The sequence below is a fragment of the Protobothrops mucrosquamatus genome, unplaced genomic scaffold (assembly GCF_001527695.2).
Source record: "Protobothrops mucrosquamatus isolate PMUCROS unplaced genomic scaffold, P.Mucros_1.0 scaffold1598, whole genome shotgun sequence".
Classification (NCBI taxonomy): Eukaryota; Metazoa; Chordata; class Lepidosauria; order Squamata; family Viperidae; genus Protobothrops; species Protobothrops mucrosquamatus.
Genome location: NW_015387761.1, coordinates 79887 through 88742, shown reverse-complemented (window position 1 = coordinate 88742; position 8856 = coordinate 79887). Strand labels below are relative to the sequence as shown.

At 35.3% G+C, this 8856-nt stretch overlaps 1 protein-coding gene across 1 annotated transcript in view; it reads right to left on the bottom strand.

Moving 5' to 3' along the window:
* Positions 1-3371: 3371 nt before the first annotated feature.
* The window catches only part of LOC114923028 (dystrobrevin beta), a 10352-nt gene continuing 4867 nt past the window's right edge, over positions 3372-8856 (bottom strand). Inside the window, exons 3-7 of the mRNA XM_029285391.1 lie at positions 8316-8529; positions 5979-6064; positions 5286-5440; positions 4588-4693; positions 3372-3559 (exon numbers count right to left, since the gene is read on the bottom strand). Of these exons, the coding sequence (XP_029141224.1) occupies positions 3378-3559; positions 4588-4693; positions 5286-5440; positions 5979-6064; positions 8316-8529 (743 nt within the window). The 3' untranslated portion in view covers positions 3372-3377. The remainder of the gene's footprint in view (positions 3560-4587; positions 4694-5285; positions 5441-5978; positions 6065-8315; positions 8530-8856) is intronic.

Sequence of the window (8856 nt, the reverse complement as noted above, 5' to 3'; positions counted from 1 at the left end):
GATCTGTAATTAATCGGTGTCTGAAAAGCACTTTGATTTAAAAAATACACACAATCATATTCTGGCCAATTTCTCTAGTCTATGTACTTTTTAAAGCCAATTTGAAGGTCTTTGCGATGGACAATGTTAGCAATATTAACATGTTCGTTCAAGATGTTTAACAAATCAGCTCTATCGTGTATACCACAATGAAAAGAAAAAAGCAAATTTTTTAAGTTACTTTCATATCATGACCTGTTAAACTAAAGATATTCAAGTCATCTAACAGAATAACTGCTTACGGTGGCTTAAGTATGCTATATTACATTTGTAATTAAGGTAAAAACAATTTATCTCTCATTTTATTTTAAATAAAAATAGATATTAAAAAGAGTTCATATGATAAATGATATATGATAAATATGATAAATCAGATATATCTGAAGAGCAAGCCTTAGTTGGAATATTTCAATTTTGCATCACATACCAACAAATTTTAAACTATAAATGGCAATAGAAATAATGCTGAAAACACTTTGCCTTTTTCTTGCATACATAAATTCAGGCACGTCTAAAATATTTCATAGTAAGCACAAGAAAGCTTAAAATATTAATGACCAGAGTTCTGCCATTGTATGAGCATAGAAAGCTTTGTCTCACCTAATCACAAAGGGAAGTGGACATTCTGGATCATAGCCCAAGTAGTTATTTATTATGTGGTGAAATATTTAGAACATACAGGGAAAATGACTACTGAATAGGCATTATGTTGTAATTCTACTTATACCAATAAGTGCACTGAAATGAAATAAAGTCCATTGTAACTTTAAACAAGACAATATGCCAGGCCAACCTATATACAAGAAGTCATTATAAGAAGGAAATTATTTTTCATATCCAATAACCAGAGTTGTTTATGCAATATAGCAACCATTGCTCATGGCTATGATTATGAATGCACATCATCCTTAGTATGGATAAATCCACATATACACATGAAAACACACATGTGTATAACAATATCTGTCAAAGTTAACAAACTACAGCAACAAGAACTGTTTTGATTTCTGAAAAGTCCATTACTGTATTGTTAGTAGGGTAATACAACAGAATATAGAAAACCTATCAAAGTAATTATTTTACATAACCTAATGAAATTAAGGTAGAGTTACTTTGAGTCTTTTTCTTATACATTCTCCTTCTCCTGGACTCAGAAACCTCTTTCTTCTGTGCTGGCCATGTTAATTGTCTTGCTGCCCTCCCTATTAGGCATTCCATCACGTCTTACATTCCTTCCATATAGCATTGTATGATTCATTTGACCCTAGAAGGGAAATGTCCCCTAAATATTAAGATCCTGATAATATAATCAGGATGGTTAATAAAGTAGAATTAGCACAACTATCAATTGATGCTTCCAGATACAGTTCAAACAGCTTAGCCAGAAAAGAAGGTAATGTTTACTAGAAAAAGCCATTGAGCAATCCAAGAAAATTAACAGTATGTTTCTCGGTTACCTGCCACCTCTCTGCAAAAATCATATAATAATTTGTATAATTAAATATAGATCTGAAGCCTAAATGAAATGGATCACAAAACTCAGCTTTTACTATGAATAACTGAATTCATCACCTGACATTCTCTCAAATCCTTTGCCGAGAAAAGGAATACTGACCATCAGCATATTGTTGAACTCATTTTTTCAGATACAGGCTAAGCTATTTTTACTAACAGTTTTATGAGGAAGGTATCTCACCTGCCAGTAAGTAATTTTATTAAATAAACAGAAAATTCAGTCTCTCCAGAGGCATTTACAGCCTCCCAACCATTCCCTGCCAGCTTCAAAAGTCATTGATGCCAAAGAAAATATTTTCTCTTTTAAAATACTGAATTAATTCTGCTAAACAAATCCATGGAACATGCATTGGAGAAGGTTGTCATTAAAGTGTAATAAATCATCTGTCATCTCTTCCAATGAAACTTCTGCACAACTAGGATGGAAATAGTGAAGGGGTAGATTGGGATTTGGAGAAAGTGGCTGAGCATCCCACTGCAAACATACTCCTGGTCAGACTAAGGTAGTGCACAGAGTGTGCTATTTAAAATAGATAATCCTAAAATATAGTATTTATAAAAATATAGCATTTTATAAATTTCCCAAATTAACTATTGAACACTATATTCAATGTTATGTCTATAAAATGCAGCCTTTATTCCCTAAATTAGCTATTTATAAATTCCCTAAATTAACTTTTTCTTTTTCTTTTTACAACCCTATGATCCCTTTTTCAAGGTGGAGTTGGGGCGACTGAATGGAGCTGAGTGTTTACTGGCCAGATGCCCTTCATGATGCCTATACAGAGTTCGAAGTAGATATTTTTTCTTAGCACCCTGATACAGATCTGCTGCTGGTTAGGACTGAATTCTCAACTTTCTGAGTGGGAAATGAACGTCTTCACCTCTAGGCCATTGCGCTGCTCCATAAATTCCCTAAATTGACTATTGGGCATAAAATTATCTTGCTCTATTAATTATGGTAAAATTATTGATAATAATGCTCAAGAGGTTAAGTTAGCTTCCTATTATAAAACTTTTTTGAGATGTTTCCTTCCTTAATTTCCTTAATGCAGTAATACTCTCTAATAGGATTTTAATTTAACTGCTCCAAAGCAAACACAAGGTCTAATGTATGACAATAGCATGTGATGGGTTACATATTACATGTGCTAAGACTATACTTGCTACAACAGCTATGAATTCTTAAGTTTTCCCTGACCAGGGCCCAAGGCATGGAGACTGAAATCATCCAGCATCATAAGGCAAGGAGACACCAGCCCAGAGACCGGATCTAGGAACCAGAGTGGGATCCAGCTGAGCAGCAAAGCAACCAAAAGATAACCAGCTTGTTCCTATAGCCCAGTGTTTCTCAACCTTGACAATTTTAAGGCATGTGGACTTCAACTCCCAGAATTCTGGGAGTTGAAGTCCACATGCCTTAAAATTGTCAAGGTTGAGAAACACTGCTATAGCCAAACCTAACATACTTGTCACCTTAGAAGCCATCCCTGGTCACAAGTGTTATACCATACTAATAAAAAGACCCATCCTTATCTATGTTATAGAAACAACTCAGACAAGTGGCCTCTAAATAGAACATAAAGGCAACCTGTTCAGAGTGCATCAGAACTGTAATTCCACACACATTTTTACTGCATTGTTCAAGCCTCATGGAAGTTGTGGGGCTTTCTATTTTAATCAAAGGACCAATGGGACTAAAAAGTATGTTGTTTGGTCTGTCCATCATCCTCTCCATTATGGCTGCAGATTGTGGAATGTTTCTTGCTTTATCACTCATGTACTAGAAAGGCACCAGACCTGCCACTAGAGAAAAGAGTACATTAGAGAGTGATTACCCAAGAGGAATGCTCTTTCATCTGATGCTGGTTGCTGTGAGGGCCATTTGCATGGCCACGCCAAAAACAGTTTTGACAGAGCTGATAGTTGTGGCACTGCTGGCATCGGTATCGGAAGCCCATCATGCTCTCACACCGGCAGTAAGAACATTCCACAGGATGGAAGACTTGAAGGAGATAAAAGAAAAAAGAGAGAAATAGTAAGAATTGTGTCAGGAAAAGCAGGCCTCTTCATCCTAAGCTGGATAAAAGGCCCTCAATAAGTCTAGTGCTCAGAGAATTCTACATACTGTACTTTAAATAGGAGTCATATATTGTCTACAATCTTCTAGTTCACTCCTTCCTCTTTTCTGGTTTTAGATAATAAGTCAAACCATAACACACATACACCCAAATACTAGCAAGTGAAGAGTTTAATAGCTATGAAATATTGGACAGAGACTGAGGTACACTGACCAGTCTCTAAGCTTATCAGAGGAAAGGAGCAAGGCCAATCCAAGTTTTGAATGGAGGGAGGGGATCCTTCAGCTCATATCTCCGATGCCTTTAATTGCTACACTGTAGTGAGCCCTCCTAAAAAATAATAACCAAATTTGACTTAGAAAATCAAGAGGGCAATTATGAGAATTAATCTTACTGCAGATCAAGAAAGATATATTTAAATGAACTTGTCCATGTCACCGTTACTAAGGAAGGCATCAGATAGAAATGGGTCATTTAAAGCATAGTTTGTGAAGGTACCCTATAGAAGATTTAAAAAGAAATTAGACAAATTCATGGAATGTAAAGTTATAATTAGCTAGCACCAATGAGAGCTGCACGCTACTTCCAAGACTATAAGCAGTATGCTGTTGCCTATCAGTTGTCGAGGAGAATAAGTCAGCTCATAGTTTATATTTCAGCTTCTCAGAAATAATGACTAGATATTGAGAAGTAGAATGCTGGATTAGATTGGGCCTAGATTTGATTCCACAAGAGGTTTTTTTTATTTCTTACTAAAGCAAAACTCAATAATGAATGCTAGGGAAGACTTAAATATTGAGATTCCATAAAAACAAGTTCACCGAATGATCAGACACGCATATCATTCCGTTGCGCATTCCAAGTTTGCCAGGTTGCAATACATAATTCAGTGAACTTTGGAAACACAAACCTCATATATGTAAAGAACAATTCAGGAGTATATGCCACATACCATTTTCAACATGGGCAAGTCTATGCATCAGAGGTAGCCACACAAGGCACTGGGGTGGAGGGTCAGCCATTAAGGTGTCTAAAAACATGTTTAACGTTACTTTTTTCTGCAAAATAAACAAATAAACAAACAAAAGTTCAGAGGAAAGCCAAGCAGAATTAAACTAATAAGTGAGTCAAAAAAACTTTACCCAGTACAGAAGAACACTTGTAATAAACCATAAAGCACACAATACAGCTGAATTACTGTAAGGTTATGTGTTTTCGAGTTTTATGGGAAAGTTAAACACATTGCTAAATACATCCTTCTCTCGCCAAACTCCACTAATTTAAAAATAAAGAACTTCTGATTCAATTGTGTTTTTTTATTAGATAGGTTTTTAGTCTCAATATACTAACATTTATTTTCCTGTTACAGTTACAATAAATCTATAAAATAGGTTATTTGCATTAGAAGGCAAAGCGGCACTATCGTCCTCTATGCTTTTCTGTAAAATAAATTTTAGAAATGTGTGTTTATTTTAGGAGGAATGAACGAACGAATGAATATACTCACTCTATAGACTAGGGAACTGTGTTTTTCTAGAAAACTAGAAAAGGAATTAGTCTTTCATAGACTCATCTTTTGAGATTAATTTGGAGGACACTGAATATAAGTCAGCATATAAAGCCCTGTGTATTTTCTCACATGACACTTACCTGCTGAGGAAAACATGTTCGCACAGAGTTTTCTGTGTATCCAAACGAAGGCCCTTCAAAAACAGCTGTAGGAAGTTTCAGAACTTCTCTTAGAAACTGGTCAAATTTTGAAAATATCATCAGTCCATTGGAATCTGACATTTGAGAGAAACTATCTAAAATACAAATCAAAGGCAAATATGAAAATGTGTCAAATATGAAAATATGTTACAAGATATTTAATATTTAAACTCTAGCACTGAGCAGGCAGTTCATTTGTTGTAAACTCTTACTATTTTGCAAATAAATATATTCCCTGAATAAAAGAAAAAAGTAAAGGATAATAATAATAGCAACTGTGATGACTCAGTGATTAGAATGCAATATTGCAGGCTAACTCTGCTCTCTGCCAGGAGTTTGATCCTGATTGGCTCAAGGTTGATTCAACCTTCCATCCTTCCGAGGTCACTAAAATGAGGACCGAGATTGTTGGGGGCAATATGCTGACTCTGTAAACCACTTAGAAAGGGCTGTAAAGCACTATGAAGCAGTATATAAGTCTAAGTGCTATTACTATTGCTATAATATAATCTCATTCTGTCCCACAGCAAAAAAGCAATGACGGAAGTAAGCATTTTAAATGTCACAAAGTTGGTGTTTGACCATAAAAAATTTAATAATAGATTATTAGGTCAAAATGTTCAAAATACTCACATCTTAACTTATCCAGAATTTTTCCACCACACATAGTTGCCAACATTGCTTTTATGGAAAATACTGTCAATTTCCCATGACCTTCACTGTAAAAGATAAACCATACTTACTATATAAGATATTTTAAATTACTGCTGGAGTAAGAAAGCATGTGATTTATGGACACCTACCATTTTATTCAACATGTAACAATATTCGTCCAAAAAGTTACTTTTCTGCTAGGAAAAAAAAAGTATTATGGGGAAAGAGATCTAACTGAACTGAAGAGAAATCCAGGTCATCTATTATACAACACAAACAGTTTCTGGGATTGTTAATAAAGGTCAGATGCCTAAAATGCACATATGCTCTATCTGAAAAAAGAATTCTGCTTTTACAATACTTTTTATGGGATTTTAATTCTACAGAGTTTTTTGTGTTAGTTCTGTGGTAGATTCTGTTTGTAGTTCTCAATTGCCTCAGCGTCCCAAGCTATATACACAGTTTCACTTAGCTCAGTGTTTCTCAACCTTGACAATTTTAAGGCATGTGGACTTCAACTCCCAGAATTCCACAGCCAGCATTGTGGAATTCTGGGAGTTGAAGTCCACATGCCTTAAAATTGTCAAGGTTGAGAAACACTGACTTAGCTGGATGTGTGTAGATTTGGGAAGCTATCAGTTGCCTCACCAATATTGTCATTTTCTATGTCAGTATCTCTATCAAAAGAGCACATGTGCAATCAGTGACAATTTAAATATTATAAGCATGGTACTTCTTATATCTCTGCCAAACCAAGAGACTATAGATGAGATCTTAGTATGTAAGAGTCGTAAGAGTATGTTCAGATTTATACATCACCGTAACAAAAAAGTTTGTAAGAAGTTTTTGGATAAGTCTGTTTTCATATTCTGATGGGCTTATTCAGTAGTTATTTATGGCTAAAACAAACTGACCAAATGTGATGGCTCAATCCAACCAATCTCTTTTGCTTCTCCCTTCTTTCTTGAATTAAATAATAGCTGCTAAATTTTGAAGCATTAGCTTCCATTCCTCACCCTGCAAATGAATCCTTTCAAATAATTCCCAGTCAATAAATTCCTACTCTGCTTCATACGAACTACAAATTTATTTTAAGCAAGTTTGCTTTGTAAATAAACTGTTTTTTACTTCCTTCAGTTGTTCACAGCCTGGTTCCTTCCCTCTGCAAGAACTGAACATATTTCTTTCTTTCAACTTCCACCTCCACAACAAAATTAAAAAAAAAATCCAAAAAAAAATAAAAACCAAACCAAAGCTTGGCACAGATATGTTCTCTTTTATCATCTGGAAGCTAGAGCAACAAGTGAAAAATCAAAAGTCTGTCTGCAAACTGGCATTTGCAGACTAGGAACAAAGATCAGGAAAAAAGTATAATTTCCTGGCATTTTTAACCCAGGTTTCAAAACAGATGCTTACAATAATGTTTCTTAGGGAAGTGAGGATATTTAATTTTCCTTTAAAAAAAACCCATATAAACTTCTACAGAACAATGCCATTTGCTCTACTAAGTCTTTTCCCTTATGAGGGAGGAAATATTGCCAGTTGCCCAGTGAAAAAGGAAAGGCACCCTCATCAGGCAATGACTAATAGGAAAAAAAGTTTTGGCTACCAAGTACATACATAATTTGATATCTTAAATAGAAGGCATCTGAATAAAGAAAGCATAGTATTTACTATAGTTTACAGTCAAGGAAAAGCAAAGCAGTTACCACTCCCACTATTACAATCTAAAAGACACACAAGGGAAAAGAAAAAAGAAAAATAGAGGTGATCCTTGCTTAATGACCACTTGTTCAGTGACCAAATTTACAATGGGATTGACCAAGTAGTACTTATGACCAGTTCTTGAAGTTCTGGCCATTGCAGCATCCCAGAGGTCACTTGATCACCATCTGCAACCTTCTTTGCCAGCTTCTCACAAGCAAAGTCAATGGGGAAGCCAGAAGGTCACAAATACTGACCACATGATGTCCTCACTTAAGGATGGCTCAGTTGCTGTTTAATGATAGCAACTAGGAAGTGCTGCAACTGCTGTCACTAAGCAACACAGTTATGTGACCATATCACTTAGTAGCAGAAATTTTGTCTCAACTACTGTTGTTAACCGAGGACTACCTATAAGAAATTTTTTGTCTTAAAAACTTTGATTTTGACTGTTGACTATTCAACCAATTCAACAAACCATAGCTAGAAAAGCTAAGATTGCCTCTACTTACCCAGGCTCCAGCTTGGGTGCTATAGACCTCAGGTTAATTCCAACCTACATAGTTGTTGGTCAGAAGAAACATAGATTGCTTCAAGAACAAAACCACTTGCCTATCATATGCTGCTATCATGAAGTTGAGGAGAAGGCTGATGGATTGCTCCACACTGATCTGGTGAGTAGATGGAAGGCGTTTATTCAGCTGATAGTAAATGGAGGAAATGATAGTTTCTAGTCGAGATACATTGATCTCTGTATTATGGTCCAATGTGTTAAGGCCATTATCTCTGAAGGCTTCAATCATATTCCAGATATCCACAAGATGTACTGGAAAAACAAAAATATTACAAATATTACACAAAAATAATTATAAGGTTTCTATATTGCTTCAATCCATGGACTCTAAGCAGTAAATAATTAAGGGATTATACAATATGTACAACAATCAAAAGCAAGAATAATAACAGTAAACAATGAACAAAATTTCTGGTTCCATGTCTGTCTCAGACCAAAATCAAATTCCAAAAGTCATCTAGAAAAGCTGCATCTTAACAAGTTTCTGAATAACCATGAGCATGGGGGTTACTTTCACCTGAGGGGGAGCTCACTGAAAAATGTTCAGCTCCATGTAATTTTGCTGCCACACCTCACAAT